Source organism: Urocampus carinirostris, chromosome 14 (assembly GCF_059441175.1).
Source record: "Urocampus carinirostris isolate Australia breed hairy pipefish chromosome 14, RoL_Ucar_1.0, whole genome shotgun sequence".
Taxonomy (NCBI): domain Eukaryota; kingdom Metazoa; phylum Chordata; class Actinopteri; order Syngnathiformes; family Syngnathidae; genus Urocampus; species Urocampus carinirostris.
In genome coordinates this window covers 5,242,885-5,267,468 of record NC_142362.1, presented here as the reverse complement: position 1 = coordinate 5,267,468, position 24,584 = coordinate 5,242,885, and the positions used below count along the sequence as shown (strand labels likewise).

The 24,584-nt window shown below is 41.6% G+C and overlaps 2 protein-coding genes across 2 annotated transcripts in view; both read left to right on the top strand.

Annotated features, from left to right (window-relative positions):
• Window positions 1-323: 323 nt before the first annotated feature.
• Window positions 324-4,462, top strand: LOC148352528 (olfactory receptor 6E1-like). Its single transcript, XM_088353494.1, has 2 exons — window positions 324-358; window positions 3,529-4,462. The coding sequence occupies exon 2, from the start codon at window positions 3,530-3,532 to the stop codon at window positions 4,460-4,462; it is 933 nt and encodes a 310-aa protein (XP_088209620.1). The 5' UTR covers window positions 324-358; window position 3,529.
• A 4,786-nt stretch (window positions 4,463-9,248) lies between these two features.
• Window positions 9,249-24,584, top strand: part of adarb1b (adenosine deaminase RNA specific B1b) — a 160,091-nt gene continuing 144,755 nt past the window's right edge. Inside the window, exon 1 of the mRNA XM_088352921.1 lies at window positions 9,249-9,383. The gene's annotated coding sequence lies outside the window, so the exon portion shown is untranslated. The remainder of the gene's footprint in view (window positions 9,384-24,584) is intronic.

Below are 24,584 nucleotides of genomic sequence, written 5' to 3'. Positions count from 1 at the left end.
CAGTGATAGAAAATGCACAATGTTTTGGAGTCATTAGTATCATTAAAATGAGTCCAAATAAGGATCATTTTCCTGCTTAGACTTCCTTTTGTCCTCCGTATGTCATGATTACTGATGTGACACAGCTGTGCCCGCTCATTTGGCACCAACCGCCATGGGTTCTGATTGGCTCCCAATCAGTATTTGAACCCAGTCCTGTCTGTCCCCTGTGGTCAGTCCGTCTGCAAACCTCAGTGTATACTAGGCAAGCCTTTTTTCGACCCTGACTCCCACCTGTCCCATTTTGTTCCCCGTCTGTCTCCGGCTACAACCTGTTTTGTATCCTGACCACGTCTGTTCTCCTGTCTCGGCTTACCTTTTTTGTCCCCGACTACGTCTACTCTCCCGTTCTGGCTCACGGCTCATTTCCGACCACGCCTTGCTCTCTCAGTCCCGGCTACCAACCAGTTTTTCCATCCCTGACACCGCCATCGCTCGCTACGGAAGATCCACTTCCGTGTTCGGATCACAATCCGAGTACGAGAGCGACTTGCTTCCCGTGTCCAGTGAGCATCGGATCGCGGGCGCTGCCCTTCCTCTTTCTTTCAATAAAATTGTGAGAAAACGTTACGCGATTGGGTCTACCCTGTGTGCTTGTCGTGACACCGTAACGCAATCTCTTTTCAACCTAACCCTCCTTCATCTGCTCAGCGAACAAAAAAACTCATTCTAACCAATCAAACAATTAACCAGAAATGAGTGGACAATTATCAATTTATTTATTCATTTATATTAATATTTTATTTTGATTTCTTATTTGATTTATTTCAAGACCTTGACGCAGACCGATTAAACCTTGTAGGCCTGCCATAGACTTTCAATGGTAAGGGAAAAATGGACTTTTTTTCGTTGGGCTACATTTTAAATGTGTCATGATTACTGCTGTGACTCAGCAGTGTCACGAAGCGGACCAGGAAGCAGGAAGTCAGAACTCATATGCGTAGACGATCTGTCACTTTAATTAGGAAAGAAAAGTTGTCCAACACTCAAACGGACCAAAAACAAAACAAAACAGGTTCAAAGGCAATCAAAATTACAAACTAGGCATTACTCAGATCAAACGGGTATGAACAGGGTTTCAACGAGGGTTAATGCAATGGTCTGGCAACGGGCAGTCCCAAAAGGAGCGTTTAAGTACTCCAAAAGCAATCAGTCCAATGCGTCTCAGCCGGTGTCAAGGGGCGGGGCCGGCTGGGCGCCATGACAACCGTACAGGACATGACAAGCAGTGCCCGCTCCTTTGGCGCCACCTGCCGCGGGCTCTGATTGGCTCCCGATCAGTACTTGTACCCAGTCCTGTCTGTCCCCTTTTGTCAGCCCGTCTGCGAACCTCAGTTAACACTAGGCAAGCCTTTTTTGACCCTGACTCCCACCAGTCCCGTTTTTTGCTCCCGTCTGTCCCCCGGCTTCGACCGTTTTTTGATCCTAAACCACGTTTACTCTCCCGTCCGGCCTTTAAACTTTTTTTCCCCCCGACCACGTCTACTCTCCTTTCCTGCCTTATGACTCGCTTCCGACCCCGACCAAGTTCTTGCTCTACTGTCCCGGTTACTGATTTGTTTTTACGTTCCTGACACCGCCATCGCTCGTCACCGGAGATCCACTTCCGTGTACGGAGCGACCTGCTTCCCGTGTCCAGCAATCACCGGGTCGTGCCATAACCCTTTCTCTTTCTTCCAATAAAACTTGTGAGAAACACAACGCAAGTGGGTCCTGTCTCTGCTCTGGTCCTGACAAAATGACTAATTATTGGGTTAGGGCATGAAAGTAGGGGATAAAATACTAAAAGAGGTTAGAAATTACATTTTCTGATTTTTCCTGGAGAAAAAACAAATTTTAAATTTTTTTTCCACACAATGAAATGTAGAATACATTTTCATACATTTGTTTTAAAAGAATCTTAAAATAATAAGATATTTAAAAAAAATAATGTTAAGGTTAAACTGTTGTACGACATTTTCTAAGATATTTTTTTTTCTGTGTGGCTATATGTCATGATTACCGATATGCTTCACCTCTGCCCACTCCTTTAGCGCCAACTGCCTCGGACTCTGATTGGCTCCCTGTCCCTATTCAAACCCACTCCTACCTGTCCCCGTTTGTCAGTCCGTCTGTGAACCTCAGTTAACACTAGGCAAGCCTTTTTCCGACCCTGACTCCCACTTGTTTTTTGCATCCGTCTGGCCCCGGCTTCGACCCGTTTTTGATCCTGACCACATCTACTCTCCTCTCCAGGCTTTTGACTTGTTGCTGATACCAACCACGTTTTTTGCTCTCCTGTCCCAACTACTGACCCGTTTTTTTCGTTCCCGACACCCCCATCGCTCGCCACGGAAGTCCCACTTCCGCGTTCAGAGCGACCCGCTTCCCGCCACCAGCGATCACCGGATCATGGGTGCAATCCTTTCCCTTCTTCCCAATAAAACTGAGAGAAACGTAACGCAAGTGGGTCCTGTCTCCGTTCTGGTTTTGACATGTTGACTGATTATGGATTAACTCCCAAGTGCGTCGTGGACATTATGACGAGGTAAAGAGGAGACACGACCAACTTCTATAAAAAAAGAAATATCTCATCTCATCAGCCGTACCGCTTATCCTCATTAGGGTCGCGGGGGGGGCTGGAGCCCATCCCAGCCATCTCCGGGCAGTGGGCAGGGGACACCCTGAACCGGTTGCCAGCCAATCGCAGGGCACACGGGGACAGACAACTCACTCGCTCATTCACACCTAGGGACAATTTGGACCGGCCAATTCACCTGAAATGCATGTTTTTGGAATGTGGGAGGAAACCGGAGTGCCCGGAGGAAACCCACGCAAGCACGGGGAGAACATACAAACTCCGCACAGGAAGTCTGGAGCTGGATTTGAATATCCATATATATGTATTCCTATGAAGAACATAAATGCTTGAAATTGTTCTATCAAGTATTGTTGACTGAATGAATAATTTAGCGTGGCGTTTAGTGACTCATTATCATAATTTTTTTGTGTATCGGGCGTCAAAAAAATTGTCCTATTTAAGCTCAGTCCTTTCACTCGCCTGTTGTCAGTCCGTCAGCTAACCTCTGTTTTGACGAGGCAATCATTTTTTGACTCTGACTCCCGTCGGTCCCGTTTTGTCACCCGTTTTCCACTCGTACGTTCCTGATTTATCCGTTTGTCTCCTGCAACGACCCGTTTTTTTGACCCGACGACGTCAACATTTTTTGTTATTGCTTCAATAACTGTCGGCGCAGTAATGATCACGCATCCCTACTTTAAACCATTATCACTTCATATAAATGACTGTACTTTCATCATCTTTGGTAGGTTGAGCTGAAGTCAGTCACAAATTGTTGACAGACATCCGCGTCGTCAACACCACCCATCGGTCCCAGAGGTGGCGCCGTTTCCCAGTCGTAGCCTTTAACTAGCTGCCACCTCTCACGACCATTCGGAGAGGCCGACTCATTTCTCCCCGCAACGTTTGTGTCATGGGTTGATGATTACAATGGAAAATGATTCTCTCATCACCATGTTCACTCTCTCCGGTTTGAATTTCCCATTTGCGCAACGGGTAATCGTTTTTCTGCTTTTGCTGCTGTGTTACCTCGTTATCCTTTTGAGCAATTTCACCATTGTTTTTGTGATTGTCACAGACAGGAAGCTTCATAAACCCATGTACATTTTCCTGTGTAATCTATGCATTAATGCTTTTTATGGATCGGCGGGGTTCTTTCCCAAACTCCTGGTGGACCTCATGGCGTCTCATGTGATTTCCTACTCAGGCTGTCTGTTGCAGGGTTTCGTGGTACACTCCTCGAGTACTTATGATTTTTCAATCCTGGCGTTGATGGCGTACGATAGGTATGTCGCTCTGTGCCGACCTCTGGTGTATCAATCTTTCATGACCAAGCAGAGAGTGTCTTTCTTTGTGTTTTTGTCCTGGATCTTGCCTCTTTTTTGTATGTTTATGAACACAGCGACCGTTTTAGGAAAAAAGCTCTGCGGGTCTCACATCAACAAACTCTACTGCGTCAATTTGATGGTGGTCCAATTGGCTTGCACGCCGCTTAAAGCTAACACTATCATCACAACATTGAATATCGTGTTTTATTTCTTTCATTTTTTGTTCATCTTGTGGTCCTACGGGAACTTGATTAAGATGTGCACGGGGTCCACGCAGATGTGGACGAAATTCAAGCAGACGTGCCTGCCGCACGTCATCTGCCTGGTGGTTTATGTCGCAACCGTTCTGCTGGATTTGTTGTACATGCGATACGGGTCGGAGGAGGTGTCGCTGCACCTGCACAACTTCATGGCTATCGAGTTTCTGTTGATCCCTCCCATTTTGAACCCGCTCATCTACGGCTTGCAACTCACGCATATCAGGAATAGGATTGTGTGTGTTTTTAAGGGGAAGAAGGACAAACTTGGGTTTTAGACCTGTTGAAATACCATTTGCTTTTGTCAAGGTTAAAAAATAATGGATATTATTCTACTTAGGGCAGTTTTCATCAGGGGTCAACAACCTTTTTGTCGCCAAGAGCTACTTTTTTGTCACTGATCAGCACAAAGGACGAGTTCCTAAACCTACCTAACCTACCTGTATACCTAAATACAACCAAACTTCCAATTCCTTGACATTTCTGTGCCCAGGGTTGGGTAGAGTTACTTTAACTGGATTACTTTCAATGACATTTGGATTACTCCAATACCAAATTAGCTAATAAAAGACAAAAGAAACTAAATATGAATATAATTATGACTCACAACACGTGGTAGGCTTTCTCTCCTGGCTTTGATCTCTTTGATCTCTGGCAAAACTCACATAAAATGCGACAGAAACAAAATGAAAAGAAATCCGAGCAGCTTGCCAACATCCTTTTTGCTGTTCCATGTATTCCGTTACTCCCCAAGCCAGCACAAAATGTAATAATTCTATTCATATTTAGTTTCTTTTGTCTTTTATCAGCATATTTGGTATTGGAGTAATCCAAAAGTCATTGAAAGTAATCCAGTTAAAGTAACCCTACCCAACCCTGTCTGTGCCTTTATTTCATGTGATAAACTGGCATTAAATTTAGGTGTCATATTTGACCCCGAGCTGTCCTTTCAAACACACATTAAGAATATTACAGGTTAGCGGAAATCGGGGTCATGTGATCTAACTTTTTTGTCTTATTTTAAAAGCGTTTGTTACCGCCCGTCTCGATGACTGTAATGCACTACTCTCTGGTCTCCCGAAGTCCAAAATCAAGAGGCTTCAGCTGGTACAAAATGCTGCAGCCAGGCTTTTAACTAAGACGAGAAAGTTTCATCACATGACCCCGATTTTAGCTAACCTGCATTGGCTCCCTGTTAGCTTAAGATGTGATTTGAAGGTTCTGTTCATGCATGGACTTGCTCCCTCATATCTTTCAGATTGAATTTCCCCCTATGTTCCGGTCCGGAGCCTTTGCTCTGAAAATGCTGGTCTACTTGTGATCCCAAGAGCCAAGAAGATATCCGCAGGTTCGAGAGCGTTCTCCACTCGGGCCCCCTGTGCTGTGGCATGCTCTACCCACTGAGATTCGATCTGCAACCTCAGTGGAAATGTTTAAATCTCAAATTAAAACACACTTCTATTCTAAAGCTTATGAATAACCTATATTTTATGTTGACATTATCTGTGTATTATTTACCCTGATGTAGCTTTTAGATCAGGGGATGGTGTCATAATTGTCTGTGGTTTGCAATAGTCTGTGGTATGTGCAGCCCTTTGAGACTCTTTGTGATTAAGGGCGTCACAAATACACATGACTTGACACAGTTTGGTGGTACATGGACCCATGTGGGGGAGGCAAAAACTGGAAACATGGGTGCTCAAAAACTGTATTTATCAACAAAAATCAGGTCCAAAGTACAAACAAACAAGTGGACACAATGGAACTAAAATATCCAAACAAGAAAAGAGAAACAAAAATCAAACCTGATAAAGTGTAAACTATAAACACCAAAACTGGAAACGGAATAACACAGGGAACAAATAAAAACCGGAAACAAACAAGCTCGGCGCGATGGTGGAGGTGAAAATGACCATGACCCAACGACCATCCAAGGACCCAGAGGAGGCTCCTACGTGACTATCCCGGTGGCAGCTTTTGGTTCTCCTAATCCGCGCCCAGTTCATGCTTTCTCCACATGGGTCCAACACCCTTTAACTTAACATTAACCCTCTGATCTTGATCATCCATTTAAAAGCTGTGCTGATCTCAAACCCAATCAAACAAAATTGTTACCTAGAACAGTGGGGAGAGGACAAACTTGAGTAAAGTATATTGTTCCAACCAGCAGTTTTCATCACACCACATCCGGCAGTGGTTAGCACCCTATTTGAAGCCAAGAGCTATTTTTTTTTCAATATTTGATTAGCATTTGTGATTTGCCTAAATAAAACAAACTTCCCATTCCTTGACATTTCTGTGCTTTTATTTCAAGTGAAAAACTCAAAGGCTGTGCCCAATCACTACTTTGAACAAGTGAAAAGGGACAAACTTGACTTTGAGACATGTTAAACGTGAATTTCTATTGTTCTATTGTCCACTCAAGACAGTTTCGGTTCGTACGGCAGGTGTCACCAACCTTTTTGGAGTACAAAAACCTTCTGTTTTGTTCCTGTTTAGTCCAAAAGGCGAGAGCAATTTAATGAAATACTACGAACGTCCATTTTCATGACATTTCTGTCCCTTATTTGCAACATGATCAATTGAAATTAACCTCTTTATCTTGATTTTTGACTCAAAAGCTGTGCTGACCTCGAAACCAAAGGTACAATCTTGTCATGATTACTCATTACATTCACTGCTGCTGGGTACTTGATTGGTTCCTCGTCTTACTTAAACTCAGTCTTTTCACTCACCTGTTGTCAGTCCGTCAGCTAACCTCTGTTTTGACAAGGCAAGCATGTTTCGATTCTGACTCCCGTCGGTCCCATTTTATCACCTATTTTCCACTCGTACGTTCCTGATTTATCCGTTTGTGTCCTGCTACGACCCGTTTTTTGACCCCGACCACGTTCTGCTCTCCCGTCCCGGCTAACGACCTGTTTTTTCCGTCTACGCGTTCAGAGCGACCTGCTTCCGGCGTTCAGCGAATTGTGGGTGCAACCCTTTCTTTTCTTTCAATAAAACTGAGAGAAACATAACGCAAGTGGGTCCTGTCTACGTTCTGGTCTTGTCATTTTTGGGGGTTCCATTGGATTTCAACATCAATTAATGCTGATTATTTACATTGTGCTTGGTGAAATCATGTTCTATGCCATTTATGGTATCCTGAAGTTCTTTTGAGATGACATGTTTTGCTTGACATAAAATTAATAAATTATGCAAAATGAAATAATGACAAGAATTCTTAATGAATAAGTACATTTTTCAAAATAATGACAGCCTATTTAAAAAAAATGATAGCCATATGATATAATTGCCTGCTATTTAGAAAAAACAATTTCAAAACATATTTTTAGGGTTATTTCATTTTGACACTCTAGGGCAGGGGTGTCAAACTCGTTTTACCTCGAGGGCCACACGATAGAACAAACTTTCTATCAGGGGCGGGACTAGTAGATTAGAGAGAAAGAAAAAAAAGAGACAAAGAAATATGAGAAAGAGAGGAGAAGTATAGGGGGCAGGACAAAGAAAGAGAGAAAGGGAGAAAGAGTGAGAGAGAGAGCGTGAGCGTGAGAAACAGAAGAGATAAAAAGAGAAACAGTGAGAGAGGGGGAAAGAAAGAGAGAAAGAGGGAAATCCAAAGAGAAATTGAAAGAGAGAAGGAGACAAAATAGAATGAGAGAAAGAGAGAAGGGGGAGAAAGATAGAGGGGGAAAGAGAGAAAAGTAAAAAAGGAAGAGAGAGCAAAAGAAGGTAAAAAGACACGGAGAAAGAGAAAAAGAGGAACGAAGATAGAGAGGGAAAGAGAGAAAAGTAAAAAAGGAAGAGCGAGCAAAAGAAGGTAAAAAGACACAGAGAAAGAGAAAAAGAGGAACAAAGAGAGAGAAAAAGTGAAACGGAGAGAGTGAAAGAGAGAGGCAGAGAGAGAGAGAAAAAGGGAGGAAGAGAGAGAGAGAGAGATAGATACAAGTACAGCACTTGTGAGAGGCACTTGGCTTTGGCAACATAAAGTGGACATATTTCAACCTGCAGCTCATTTTTCTCTTGCGCTTCCCTCAGCTTTGTCTCGTGGGCCAGATACAATCCCTCAGCGGGCCTGTTTGACACCCCTGCTCTATTGCTTCCTTAGGATTTCGGCACAAGCATTTATTGACTGTAGTTTTAAAAAATATATATGTTTCATAATCTTGGGATTGCGTATCATTTCAGTGCAAACAAATATTAATTTAGTTCATGTCATTTTCACACTCATGGGCTACCGTAGGATTTCAGCAAAAACATTTATTGATAATAGTTTTTGAAAAAATGTGTTTCTCTTTGAGACTCTTGGTGTTCCATAGAATTCAAACACACAAAAAATGTATTCGTTGTTGTTTTTTGACACTCCTGGGCTTCTGTAGGATTTCAGTACAAACATTTATTCAGTACAAATATTTATTTATCATAGTTTTTCATTTATCATAGTTTTGATATTCATCATATTTTGAAAACTTCTAAGATATAAGTATGATGTCAGCGCAGAAAAACGTTAAATGAAACCATTACAGGTTTATTTTTTTTAAATAATTTTGACACCCTTGGGGTTCTGTGGAATCCCAGCACGAAAATGTATTTGTTAGTTTTTGTTTTTGGTTTGTTTGATTCATTTTTGACACTCCTTAGGATTTCAGAACAAACATTTATTTATTATAGTTTTTATATCCCTTTACATTTTTAAACTGTCTACGTTATCCGCCGGAAATATGCACTGAATGAAAACATTTTAATAAAATCATTATAGGTTATTTATTGTTCTAATTTTGGCACTGTTAGTCCTCCGTAGTATTTCAATGCAAAAGTACCGACTACAGTATTTACGTCGTGCATGGTGAAACGCACTCCGCTCCACTTGGTGGCGCTGGTGCACCGCAACGTCCTGGGATCCCCCCGATACACGCACCATCGTTGTCGGAGAAGAAGGCCGCCAGTCTAGCGCTCTCCCCAACCTGCTTCCAGTTCCGTCAGTCCGTCGTGCGGCCAAAGCACCGCTCCGTTTCCCGCATACATTCAAACGAATAAGGCTCGACAGGGACGTATTAGTCAGGCCGCGACGACCGCTTCTTTACCCCCAGTTGTCTGGTCCTCGCTACCGTCGGAGGAGTCGACGAAAGGCGGGCCACGCATCCCTTCTCTCTGGCTGCTATTCCGTCAAGGAGTCGTGGTGAACCCTTCAAGACGGTGAGTACGTTTTTTTTATTATTCACTAGAAATGTGTCTACTCGCTTCTTATTTATTTATTTTTATATAAAAACGACTTTATTTTTGTGTATTTGTGTCATTCGAAAAACACATTTTTGTCACGCCGGTCCAGGGTGTCCAAAAACGGGTTGGAAAGCGGTCGTGTCTACCATGGCACTACCGCCGCCTACCCGGTGATGGTCCGCCGGCTATAAGCCGCATCAAGCGAGGGCCGGGGAGCCCTTTGCGTGGTTGTTGACGCAACACATCGGGGGGAGCTTCGTGCAGGTGCTCGCCGCAGTGGCTTGTCTCATCGCGTCTGGGTGCATTGGAGAGACAGGCCGGGGAAAGGGGGGGTCAGGATTTTGTGGATGGGGTGCGGTAGTGTGTTCCCTGGAGGATTATGAGGTGATTTTCAGATGTAAATAAAACCGGGGATACCATTCGTTGTCGATATCCCCAACCCCCGAAAAAATATGTGTTTAACCCATTCATTTAACTAATTCATCCACTTCCTGAGCCATGCAATTGATTATGGTCGAGCTTTTAAGTGCCTCGTGCACAGAATGAAGAGTTAAATGGGAGATACGACCAAGTTGTGCTTCTACTTCCATGAAAGAAAGTCAAGCCATGTTTATTTGTGACGCCCTTAATCGCAAAGGGTCTCAGAGGGCTGCACAAACTACAGAGTATTATCACTCCATCCCCTGATCTAAAACCTACATGAGGGCAAATAATACACAGATTTTGTCAACATCAAATATAGGTTATTCGTATGTAATAGAATAAAAGTGTGTTTGAAGTTTCAATTTAAACATTTCCACTGAGGCTGTAGATCGAATCTCAGGGGGAAGAGCATTCCACAACACCCGGGCCCGAATGGAGACCGCTCTCCAACCTGCAGATCTCTTCTTGGCTCTTGGGATCACTAGTAGACCAGCGTTTTCAGAACCAAAGCTCCGGACCGGAACATTGGGGGAAATTATGCTAAAATATGAGGTCATGTGATCAAACTTTCGTGTCTTAGTTAAAATTCTCAATGCCGAATTTTGTACCAGCTGAAGGCTCTTGATTTTGGACTTCGGGAGACCGGAGAGTAGTGCATTATAGTCATCGAGATGGGAGGTAACAAAAGCAGGAATTATAATCTCCGCATCTGACTGAGTGAGCAATATTGCGAATTTTAGCAATGTTGCCAAGATGGGGAAAAAAAACAAAATTAGCCCCATCGTTTCCTTGTATATATTCAGCCAAGAGCATAGTTCTGGCATGGATGGAGGTGAAGTGGATGGAGGGGAAGTGTCCTCACCAATATTATGCGATCACATTTAAAAAGAGCTTTGGTGATCACATACTTGGTTCCATCACTGTTTTTTTGCTCCTCCCTTTAGCATCAGCGCAAGCCATAGGACCCAGAGCGGATGAATAAAGAAGAAAAATTATAGTATTGTGTCCGTGACACTCAGTCTTTACTGAGAACACAAGATTCGAGACTGAATGAAGAGAAAGACATTGTGGGAGGGAGTTTGGCAAATGGCATAGCATCATTTTCATGACGCAAACAAATGGCAAACGAGCATTTCATATGACATTGACAAATAGCAGAAAGTCCTCTTTGTCCCGACACTGCAACGTTTTGAGACATGTGAAATGCTAATTTCTTGTTAATGTTGTATAGTTGGGCAGCACAGCGGGGCAGTGGTTTGTGCGTGTGTCGCACAGTTCTGAGGTCGTGAGATCGAACCTCCTGTGTGGAGTTTGCATGTTCTCCCCGTGCTTGTGTGGGTTTCCTCCCACAATACAAAAACATGCAGGTTAGGTTAATTGGCCGGTCTGAATTGTCCCTAGTGGTTAGTTGAGCGAGTTAATTGTCTGGCAACCAGTTCAGGGTGTCCCCTGCCCACTGCCTGAAGATAGCTGGGATAGGGCTCCAGCAACCCCGCGACCCTATTGAGGATAAGCGGTGCAGATAATGGATGGATGTTGTATGGTTGGTAAAATGCTGTAAAGACGGGCCAAAAACATCTTCCACATCATATCGCCGATCATCACATGAAATTATCTCAAGCATAAATGATAATTCTGTATATCTGCATTTCGATTCAACTTAAAGGCACACTGCATAATATTTTGTTATGTAACAAAATATTATGCAGTGTGCCTTTAAGTTGAATTTTGCATTTTGACACAAGCCGAAAAGTTATACGTGGTATCCCAGTTGTCTACTGTAATAATTTCTGAAAATTAGGAACATCCCCATTTTTTATTGGTCTATGTTACCTAGCTCAATTTTGGACCCTCATACGACACTTTGAACAACTATATATTTTTTCTGTAAATATAATTCAACAGATCGATTATTTCAATTCCCCGGAGTGTCCTCTCACATCCTTATTTGCAAATGTCGAGGAGAACGGTTCGGATTCCATTGCAGTTGACTTTATAAGGCATCATCCAACGAGCACGTCTTGGAGGCAGAGCCCATTTGGATTGATGAGCTGCTGCAAGTAAGGACGACTTTTCCCGTCGCCTCCGGTAAAATACGACGGCTACATTACAAGAGGAGACATGCACTTATGGTCAGCCGCGATACTCTTACTGCCGTAGCGTGCCTTTACTAAGGAAGCCTCACGGCTCAAAACCGTCTTCTTGACAGGGGAAAACGGAGAAACACGGAGAACCACATATTGACCCTTTGCACACAAGTGACCTAACCACGTGGCGACGCCACGACGGACGGCAGTAAACCATAGAAAACTGTACTCCCCTTGGGTGAAGCCAGTAAGCGGTAGACGACAACAACAAAAGCTATGCTATTCAACACCATTGGTTGAATAGATGAAAATGCTTTGTTCTTCTACATTCCCTAAAAATTTGATTTGAAGTCGTTTTAGTAGAATTAGATTTTTGTCAGTTTTTATTATTTTTTTTCTCAACAAAGCAGGCAATTAAAAAGTTATAAGTTGGTCTGCCAAAGGGGGGTCCAAACGGTTGTCTATATTGATATGAAAAAAAGTGATAATTCATTCATACTGAAAATGAATAAGGCAGCACGGCAGCGCAGTGGTTAGCGCGTGTGCGGCACAGTTCTGAGGTCATGCGATTAAACCTCCTGTGTGGAGTTTGCATGTTCTTCCCATGCTTGCGTGGGTTTCCTCCGGGCATTCCGGTTTCCTCCCACATTCCAAAGACATGCATGTTGGGTTAATTGGACGTTCCAAATTGTCCCTAGGTGTGAATGAGGGAGTGAGTTGTCTGTCTCTGTGTGCCCTGCCACTGGCTGGCAACCAGTCAAGGGTGTCCCCTGCCCACTGCCCGAAGATAGCTGGGATGGGCTCCAGCACTCCCACGACCACACAAAGGATAAGCGGTGCAGATAAGGGATGAATGGATGAAAATGAATAAGCCTTTTTTGTATGTTGTGATTATACCAACTCCTAATAATATACCTGTCAACCTGTATGTTTTTGCCGTACAAAGTACGTTTATTATGCATTTTACGATGTACAAAAAAATCTGTACGGAAAAACGCAAATTTGTCAATGATGGGTACCATCCGGTAAACACCGGCTATCACAAAACGGCAACTCAATCAAGTGTAACGAATTCGAGTTTGGTAGTGAAAGGAAGTCCGTCTCTTTTTAGAGAACCGGCTTTTTCGGTTAAACTCATTAAGAGAGAACGGCTCACTTGCTTTGATGCATTATACTGTATTACGAATGATTATGTTGTATAAATAAATTAAGAAAAAAAGGAAGTATATAAGAAGAAAATGAAAAAAGACAGGTTTGTGGTTATCCCTTGAATCATTATATTACCAACAATAATTTAATGCAGAAAATGGGAATTAATCATTTTGAATAAGAATTCTATTTGCATGTATTTTTTCCTTCTACAGTGAACGTCCAAGCTACTTCATTTTTGACCTTTTTTTTATAATAAACCTCATTCATGTCGAGCAACTCAGGATCTCACAACAAAATGTTCGTTATATATGATATAACGAAACACATGTACAATATAACATGTTAAACTACATAAATAAACACGTTTGGAAAAAAAAAATATGGTGTAAGATTATTTTGTAAGGGAAAATACAACATTTTGTAAGGGCATGGAGCCCTGGAGGTTGACAGGTATGTAATAATTTCAACCTGATCTAATTTGCATACTTTCCCCATAATAACAAAGGTATCCAATTCAAAGCTCTCCGTGTCTGGTCCGAGCGACCACCCCTCCCCACCCAGCCGTATTAAGAAAAGAATAAATAAATAAAAAGACAAACGCATTTGGCCACTTCATCTTCCAGTTTCCCCGCACTCAGCGTTTACATTCCACGTGGGTATAAGATCTTTTTTCATGCCATTTGCTGCAGAAACTGCTGAGAACGCTTCATCAGACTAACAAACTAGGCCAAGCGGGCGAAGAACCTTGAGCTAGCTCGCGCCGTTTGATTTCCTCCTGTTGGATAAGTAGCCGAGGTCCTTTTGGTCCTCCGTGGTCCCTCCTCGGTGACGAGAGTGCTTCGGACATTAAATTTGGACAAAAGCGAGAGTTGGAGGGGTTAGCGCCAATAACGCTGCGTGACCCTAGCTTGCGTGACTTCTCGGGTTAGCTTTGGGCGGCCACATCAATGCTGCTCCATCACCCGTGCCACCAAATTGTGAGTGCCGCAGGTTGCGCCTGTTATTCATGCACTATACTTACTTGGAACACACTTGCTTATGCATAATGCATCAGTCTTACTTTAGGGGGAAGTAAACTATAAATAAAAATAGCAAAGTACAGTGCAGTAGACCCCCGGGATACGTGACCCTGCCTTGGGATGTTTTCACTTTACCGTGCGGAGTAAGATACGAAATCGACAACACATTCTGCAAGATGCCAGCCTGCTATTGGCCGACATCATATTAAATGCTGGTCTGATAATTACGCATCTACTTTTCACTTTAATTACGTTATGATTTCATTCTTGTCACTCATCAAAGTCAATTAAGCGTTGTGTGTGCTCGTTTGCTCCATTTCTGCATCTCGTCTGTTCAGAACTTGGTTCTCGTATGTGGCTTGCCAAAAGCATGGGTTTACGATGTGTTTAGATTAATACAACATTGGCATTTTATAATCAAATGGAAATTGAAATCAACGGTGGCTTTTTAACGTTGTAAGCCGGGGTTTGTGTGTATCGTGCGTCACTGTACTACAAGTCCCACAGTGCTTTGTGGCAGGAAAATATTCTGGATGAGAGATCTCCCTCGCCCTCTAATTTCTATCTACAGTATGTAGCAAACTCTCTTTCTCAATCTTCTCTCTCTCTGTCTGTCTCTCTCTCTTTCCATCTAGCTTTTTTTTTCTCTATATCTAGTTAGATTTCTCTATCGAGCCATCTTTTTCTTTGAATCTAGCTTTTTTTCTGGCTCTCTAGCTCGCTCTGTAGCTCTCTCTAGCTCTCTCTAGCTCTCTCTCTCTCTAGCTCTCTTTCTTTCTGTAGAATAGAATAGAATAGAATATACCTTTATTGTCATTGTTACAAAATGGGTTAACATATTGTGACAACGAAATTGGGCATGACACTCCAGTTTCACACATTCACAGTGAGGTAAAAAAAAAACAAGAAGATAAAGGAACAGAGAAGATAAGGTTATAAAACAAGGAGGATAAGGTTATAGTTATAATTTATACAAAATTTACCCAAGAAATGTCGGCATATAGGATGTTACATACAGTTTGGTATCGTAGGGTTTGTGCAATATGCACTTGGTGCAAAAATAGTCATCATCATCTGTATAGAAGTATATCTAGCTGTCTCTGTATCTAACTCTATAGGTAAAGCGCTTGATAGAGCTAGATAGCTATCTATCTCTATAGCTTTCTATTCAGCTCTCTATCTTATCTAGCTTTCTATCTACTTCTTTAGCTCTACCACTACCTCTCTAGCTCCTCCTATCTCTTGCCCTCTCTGTCATTCACTTGCTCTCTCTGTTGCTGGCTCCCCATCTTTCACTTTCTCTCACTGTCACTCTCACTCTGTCACGCTCTCTCACTCTCTATATTTCTTTAGTACTGTACTACACATTTATTGTTCAAAATTGAAATCGTTGTGTGTGCCTGACATGTTTTTCCAAAGAAAAATGAAATTGGCATGGACGTTGGGATGTCCAAATGAAAAATGGAATGTCGGAGAAAATAAAAAACTAAAACCCTCTCCTTCCGTTAAAGCGGTATCTACTTTCCATATGCGTTTGAAAGCTTTAATGGATCCAGCCAATGGCATATTTTGTCTGCGCCGGAGTGGCTCAGGTCAAAAAAGTCAAACCTCAGCGTTCTCAAATGGCCTGATATAAATCAATCAACCGCAATGCCTGTTGGCTGACTGTCCTCCATGACGGAAAAGCATTTGCCGTTCCACAAACCTCAATGTTGTTGTAGGGTTCGATTGCTTCACGAGTTATGTTTCAAAATTGGAATCATGTTATTTGGAGGATGCCCTTTTATGGTAGTTCCTTCCGAATTTTTTTAAAGACCCGAGGCATAGATCTGCTACTTTTTTGTCAAATATTCTATATAGGTCTGGGAGACAATTGTTATCACAATACAAATTTAATTCAGTTGAAACAGACAATTTTCATGGTAATTATCACATTTTTTTTTGTCTTTCACATTTTCAGCCTTAATTTTTTGCCCCTGAGTGAAATTTGACAAAGCCAAATGATGCTTTAACCAATGCTTAAGGTCAGAACAAAGACTCATGGTAACAAATTAGTACACAGCATTTCACAAGTATAACTAATCCATCCATCCATCCATCCATTATCTGCACCGTTTATCCTCAGTAGGGTCGCGGGGGTGCTGGAGCCCATCCCAGCTATCTTCGGGCAGTGGGCAGGGGACACCCTCAACTGGTTGCCAACCAGTCACAGGGCACACAGGGACAGACAATTCGCTCATTCACACCTAACATGCATGTCTTTGGAATGTGGGAGGAAATCGGAGTGCCCGGAGGAAACCCACGCAAGCAATGGGAGAACATGCAAACTCCACACAGGAGGTTCGATATCATGACCTCAGAACTATGCCGCACACATGCTAACCACTGCGCTGCCGTGCTACCCTAAAATAAGTAATATTTAACAAAATTAAAAGTTGACATAATGAAGTATTCAAAATGCAGAACATTGCACGTAATATGAGGTAAACCTCTAATCCCCCCCAAAATAATTAACAATAAATACACACAAAAAAATTGTTTTAATTTGGATTTGTTTTTTGGAAGATGCACACACAGCCTCATTATGTATTCACAGGCCCAGGATATATATACTGGACTGTCTCAGAAAATTAGAATATTGTGATAAAGTTCTTTATTTTCTGTAATGCAATTAAAAAAACAAAAATGTCATACATTCTGGATTCATTACACATCAACTGAACTATTTCAAGCCTTTTATTATTTTAATATTGCTGAATTTGGCTTACAGCTTAAGAAAACTCAAAAATCCTATCTCAAAATATTAGAATATCATGAAAAAGTATACAAGTAGGCTATTCAACTAATCACCTGAATCATCTAATTAACTCGAAACACCTTGCGAGGGTTTCCTGAGCCTTAAAAACACTCAGCTTGGTTCAGTAAACTAAATCACTGCTGATCTGACTGCTGTCCAGAGGACCACCATTGATACCCTCCATCAGGAGGGTAAGACACAAAAAGAAATTTCTCAAAGAGCAGGCTGTTCACAGAGTGCAGTTTCAAAGCATATCCACAAAAAGTCTGTTGGAAGGGAAAAATGTGGCCGGAAACGCTGCACAACCAAGAGAGATGACCGCAGCCTTAACAAAATTGTGAAGAAGAGCCGCTTCCACAATTTGAGGGAGCTTCAAAGACAGTGGGCTGAAGCTGGAGTCCAGGTATCAAAAGCCACAGTTCACAGACGTGTCCGGGAAATGGGCTACAATAGCCGTATTCCCATGGTCAAGCCACTTCTGAACTCAAGACAACGGAAGAAGCGTCTGACTTGGGCTATGGAGAAGAAGCACTGGACAGTTGCAGAGTGGTCCAAAGTCCTCTTTTCAGACGAAAGCAAGTTTTGCATTTCATTTGGAAGTCAAGGCGCCAGAGTCTGGAGAAAGGCTGGAGAGGAGCAAAATCCAAGTTGCTTGAAATCCAGTGTGAAGTTCCCACAGTCAGCAATGGTTTGGGGAGCCATGTCAGCTGCTGGTGTTGGTCCACTGTGTTTCTTCAAGTCCAGAGTAAATGCAACTGTGTACCAAGAGATTTTAGAGCACTACATGCTTCCATCTGCTGAAAAGCTCTATGGAGATGAGGATTTCATTTTCCAGCATGATCTGGCACCTGCCCACAGTGCCAAAACCACCAGTAACTGGTGCACTGACCATGGCATCACTGTCCTTGATTGGCCTGCTAATTCCCCTGACCTGAACCCCATCGAGAATTTGTGGGGTATAGTTAAGAAGAAGATGAAAGACACCAGACCTACAAATGCAAATGAGCTGAAGGCCGCTATCGAAGCATCCTGGGCATCAATAACACCTCAGCAATGCCACAGGCTGATTGCCTCCATGCCACGCCGGATTGATGCAGTAATCCGTTCAAAAGGATTCCCAACCAAGTACTGAGTGCATCAATGGACATTTTCAAATGTTTGATTTAGTTTTGCTGTTATAAAATTATTTTTTTTCTTGGTCTGAGGAAGTATTCTAATATTTTGAGATAGGATTTTTGAGTTTTTTTTCAGCTGTAAGCCAAAATCAGCAATATTCAAATAATAAAAGGCTTAAAATAGATCAGTTGATGTGTAATGAATCCAGAATGTATGACATTTTTGTTTTTTTAATTGCATTACAGAAAATAAAGAACTTTATCACAATATTCTAATTTTCTGAGACAGTCCAGTATATATATATATATATATATATATATATATTTGTTTGTTTCATTGTTATGAAATCCTCAATGGAATTGCTCTGCTCTAGCTCATGTTTCGCTCGTTGAAGTCTTGCGGAACCCGGATGTTGATTTGAGCATGCGGACGAGAGACACAGCTCCCTCTTGTGTTCAGGGTCCCAAAACTTGCTGTGATGCTAAACAGAGAAGGAAAAAAGATGACATTGGAAAAGAAGCTTCAGATAAGAAATACGAAAAAGTCACAAAAGAAATATAGCGGTAACCAATTGACAAACAGCACAATTACATCGATTGATAGATAGATACTTTATTCATCCCCGTAGGGAAATTCGCACTTCCAGCAGTATCCTTGTGATAAAAAAATAATAAAATACAAGAAATAGAATACAGAAATTCCCAATATAACGTGTTGATATCGAGTATTTAAATAGTGCTACGGAAAATACACACTGTAATAAAAACAGGGTAAAATGCAAATGTAGGGGTGGGGTTTAATGTGGGCTTTTACTCCCCTGGGTGGAGTTAAAGAGCCTCACGGCATTGGGAAGAATCTCCTCAGTCTGGAACAAGACTGTGACAGCAATTATTAAAAAAATGTTAAAAATAAGGTGATTAAATGGGATTCTAAGTGTGTGAAAATCCTTCCAATTGTACGTTTTAAAATCAGTTTTAATTTATTCCTCTGCCTGGTGCTGTTTTTTTTTTCCAAACTTGTCATCATTGCTTCTCCACCTGGTCAGGTATTTACAGAATTTAATAGGAATGTTGCAGCAAAGCGCAATGTCGTTCAGGGTCTTTGAGAGCAGAGCGCAGGGCAGATGCTGCCGGTCTTTGGGGGCATATTTGTGTACTACGCTCACTTACTGAGAACATTTTATCGTAATCCCTATGTTTCTATAAAACAGGCCCAGATTTTTTCCACGTCTTGGCAAGTTTCTTATGTTTGCATACAAGAGCAGCAGCAGGAAACCACAAAGTACACGGGGGTTGGCAACAAAGGCCAGAGTTGGCACTGAATCTTGAGTGAAATCATGGTTTATTATATAGGTTGCTTAAAAACATTTTGGAAAATGGAGAAAGGAGAAGAAAATTGTCCTGGGTGGAGTTTGTCTGCTGTTACTATTTTTAAAGCTAACCACGAATGCAAGCGGCCCTGTTGAGGATGCTCGTCTGAAAAAACTCCATATCATACCCGGTCGTAAAACATGACACTTAGTCTATGTTTGGATTTTATGCTGCTGTTGAATATTTAACTGCCACTTATCTTCCAGAGCTGAGCCTTGCATGTGAAGGTCACAGAGTCCCGTCCGTCATCTTTGACTTTTTTCCCCTCTATTTCCTTCTCTGGCCACTTATGTTAGCCAAATGACTGCAAATTATGGCTCGCTGCTGTTGTTGCTCTTAACTGCTCTTGCTTTGTCCTTCAGTGTCACTCGCCTTTCACAGTTATGGGCTCTCTGAATCCTCCATGTTTTTCCCACTGTTTCCTTCTTTAGTCCCTCATATTAGCCACATGGCTGCAGGTTAATGCTCACCTCTAGCAGGTATTGTTAACTGAAGCTTGCTCTTGCCATCTTTTATCGTCCTTTTTAGAAGCTTCTTCCACGATCCGAGAAAGTTTGCCGCTTACACCAGCTCTGACCAACACCAGTTATTGTCTCTTTTCAGTCGCATATCAAACTCGCTTGTTCTTTTTTTGTTGCTGGTGGGATTTAACAGAAGTTTTTGTGTCCTGTTTCTGGCTGAAATTCAGCAAATCTGGGTGTAGTCTTCCACATTAAGCATTTGCTTCTGACTACCCCTTTTCGAACATATTAGGTAATATTATTTTTTTGTTGAGTTATTGTTTTTGCTCTGTTTTTATTTTAATGTTCGGATAAAGTTTTCATTCAATCATTCATTCATTCACATTTTTTCAAGTCACAAGCTCAGGTTGGGCTTTTAATGATAACAGAAGTAACCACATGGAACACAAATTTACATCTCGATCACTCTCAAAAGCAAATATGCAATTTCAATATGTGAATGTAAACACTTGAATATTGATACAAATAAAGTCATCTTACAAGAATTTGGTAGCTTCGTAGTAGATTTTTTAATATATATATATATATATATTTTATGCCGGAGGGACTAATGTTATGGTAACAACTAATCACTCACATTCAATCACAAACACTCACGCTTGACCATCTAATGTTACGATGATAACTACTACAGTAAAACAGTTTCTACCTGAACGTGATTTCCTAAAACCAAGTTAACCATACTTTTTATGCTATTTCTTCATCACACACACACACACAATCTCAATATTGTCAGTGGTCTTCATTCACGGCATGGTGCCACTCAGGAGTTAACAGAGTTGCCGTAACGTTATTCTTCCTGCTTCAGTGGTCACTTATCCATTCAGAAGGCGCGGGGTGGGTAACATTTGAGATAGAATGTGGAGAGAGGGAGAGATAGGCTCTGCTATATATGAGCCTAAATAATCGACTCATCGGATAAAAAAAAAATGCCGATACCGATATTCATCCCATTCCCCAAACACTGGTGCCAATAACCGACCCGCTCGATAATCGGTTGACCTCTACTTATTTCCTCTACGATATTCCCAGCCAATGGAAACAAATGCTCCCCAAGGTGTCTTCTGAAAATAGATACCTACGTCATTATTAATGATCAGTGACTGTTGCTCAGTTTATTCATCAAAAGAAATGAAGTCTGGCTCTACTCTGCTGCCAAATAGTGATCATACCTCTCTGAGGATTCCCACATCCTGCCACATAACAAGTGGCAGCCGGGCGGTATTGCAGACTCCAGTGAAATGCTGCATCGGTAGTGCTAGTGTTTTTTTTCCTCTTTTTTTTGAAGATAAAACTGCGCCATTACTCACCACTTTTTGAGGGAATAGTGCTGTGTTATGCCTCCTGGGAGTTCTGCTCACTCATTTTGTGACCTTGTTGCATGGAGGTCTGTGCACGCTTTTGCTGGTACGTTTCTCACTGAATTGTATTCCTGCAGCCTTTGTTGCTGTTAGATGTGTGCTCTTGTGTTTGTCAACTTTGTAAACGGTAGCAGTGTTTACAATAAATACAGCAGACCCCCAAGCTCGGACATTATTTTGTTCTGAGGTAGGGATTGCAAAGTGAAATTGCCATATAGTGGGGGATAGAAATCTATGGTAATGCATAGTTAGTACGTTTTGAAATCCCGTTTTTTCAGATAAAAAGATGTAAAGACAAAATATGATTAAATTGCATTGTAAGCAGACATGAAAAGGAGAAATTATATTTTATTTACATTTGTTATAACTTGAGCTGGTACAGTGGAGTCGTGGGTGGATGCAGGGGGTCATGGTAGATTATAAATTCAACTGATTTGAAAGCTAACACTTCAGAAGATATCCTTGCTTTAGCCTCCTTTTTTTTATTAATTATCCGGATTGTATATGTGTTACTGCCACTGCAACATAGGGTAGCCATTAGTATGCCTTCTTTGCTTCCATGGTTATTTTGTTTTTGTTTCTCCTTTTAGCATCATTGCAAGCTCTGGGACACATAGGAAATACATACTTTACACAGTAAAATAACCAGTGTTTATGTAAAGTATAATAAGAAAATAAATCAGCAAAATCATGTTTTTATTTTTGACATTATTTGATGGGTTATTATTATATTTCTGTTAAAATTTTAACATTTAATGAATATAAAGGGCTCAGGTAAGGGCTTCAGAGCAGGTTGGACTAAATTGAAGGCTTCTCTCCGTTTTTTTCCAGGTTCAGAATCCATTATGTCTTCTCACCTTATTTTGAGTGTCTACTAATGTTTAGTAATGTTTACACTTTTTATTACAAATAAAGTAAGGTATTAAGCATATTCCCCTGTACTTCCTTCATGAGCATATGTAGTATATAGAAGTTGTGAAAAAAAATAGAAATCTGCTGCCAACTACTGATACGGATGAACGTTACAGTTACTTGGTTGATGACTGGAAGAAACACGTGACTTGCGCTGGTATAGTGGAGTCGTGGGTGGATGCAGGGAGGCTATGTTAGATTATAAATAAAGAGATAAAATTGGTCAATTTATCATGGCACACTCGTGCGGCCTGGCACACTGGTTAAAAAACACTGGTGTACTGTAGTTGCTTGCCAGAGGCTCATTTATGCATCTCTGGCCCACAACTCTTAGTGCTAACAACAAACATGCATTTTATGACCAAAACAAGTCCACCTTCGCCCTGCCCCCACACCACCAATTATTTCAGCAACATCTGGGCACAAGGAGAAAGAAAGGTGGAAGAGGACGAGCGTCCTGCAGGGCGGTCGGCTGTTATCGAACCGTAAATAAGATGTGCTTCATGCGGGATGCTTGTGCAAGCAAGCGTTGGTTTGTGTGTATGTGGGGGATGAGTGCGCGAGCGAGAGAGAAAAGGACAGAGAGAGAGAGACGGACCGTTTCAATAGAGTGCAGCAGAGTAAGGGGGGAGGGCGCGAGTCGGAATGGGCCATATGGATGAGAGACAAAAGGAGAAACTGAAGAGATGAGAAGGTGCACTAAGGGAGGAACTCTGCGACACACGTCAACTCAATTCATGCTCCCCACTGGCCCCCGAGGATGCTGACGGCACACTTTTTGTTGATTCATACCTCCTTCTGCAACTAGTTGCCCCCCTCCTCCATGTCCTTTGCAGTCGGCTTCTATTCTGGTTGACCTTGGACTGCTTGATTCCTATAGCTTTTAAAGAGCACGTTTGTCCTTAATTCGACCTTGCGTCCTCTGACACTCTGCGTCGTTTTTTTTAATCCAATAGACACTTTCATTTGTTTGTAAACATTGTGACGTACGCGGTGGGCGGGGCTTAGCCTAAAGGCAGAAGAGTACTTGCGCTGGTTAGAATACAGAGGAAAAGAGGTGTGTGTTTGGGTGCAATAATCTGAGAAAAGACTAGTGATCGTCAATTAAAGTCTTATAGGATCCAGAAGACACTACTGATTAAAGAAAGCAAAGAGTTGTGCAATTTCTGAGGTCATAAGATCGAACCTTCTGTGTGGATTTTGCATGTTCTCCCCGTGCTTGCGCGGGTTTTCTCCGGGCACTCTGGTTTCCTCCCACATTCCAAAAACATGCATGTTAGGTGAATTGGCTGGTCCAAATTGTCCCTAGGTGTGAATGAGAGAGCGAGTTGTCTGTGCCCTGCGATTGGCTGGCAACCAGTCCAGGGTGTCCCGTGCCACCTGCCCGAAGATAGCTGGGATGGGCTCCAGCACCCCGCGACCCTACTGAGGATAAGCGGTGCTGATAATAGATGAATGGGTGATTTATTTATGAACGGTTACTGAATGTAGAAGCCTTCCATTGTAATTTCCGCAATTTCAATTTTATTTACTGAATTTCTGGTCTATCAGGCACACCGGATTATAAAGAGTTTATAGGTGCGCCTCGTAGTCTGGAAAAACGATGCCTATATACCGCTACTCTTTTGCTATTTTAATGTTTTTTAGAATCTATTAGCTAATTACCATAGGTTTCTATCCCCTGTCATATGACAATTTCACCTTTTCACCTTATTGTGGCATCAATGTTCCCTCTAATTTTCCACGGGTCTGAGCGTTCACACAAAGTCGGTGAGCAGCGCTTGAAACAACAGTGAGCAACCATAATCCCAAGTGTGGCAAGATAATTAATTATCAAACATGTCCAAAACTTGACATCAAGTTACATTTTGCTGAGTTATTTTTCTCTTTTGAATGAATTGCCTCATGTACTATTGCAAAGGTTGTACGGCCTACAAACGTCCTTTGCTCTTACAATTCTTTCACAAGATATCCATTTCCTTTTATTTCCTGATATATTTTGTCGCATAATATTCACATTTTTGGGGGCTTATTTAGTGGGTTGTAAGATACAGAACTGTACTTAATTACATTTTTTAGTGGAAGTACAATGTTGGCAACAAGATTCACTTGATATCATTGGAAATGATTTGAATGCAACACAAACTTTTTCTTCTTTTTTCCGTGTTTTTTTTTTCTACTTTTTTCTAAATTCCTTTAAAAAAAATCTCATTGTGTTTTTTCCGAGCTGTTACTTTTTTCGTTTTGGTCTCTATTTACATTTTTCCTTCATTTCTTTCTTTTCTTTTTTTCTGGCTTTTTTCCTAAAATTTTCCTTCTTTTTTTTCTCCTTTTTGTTTCTTTTTTTCTCAGCTTTTCACTACTTTTTCTTTTTGGTATGTTTTTCTTTTTTGTTCTATTCCCCCTTCTTTTAAGTCAT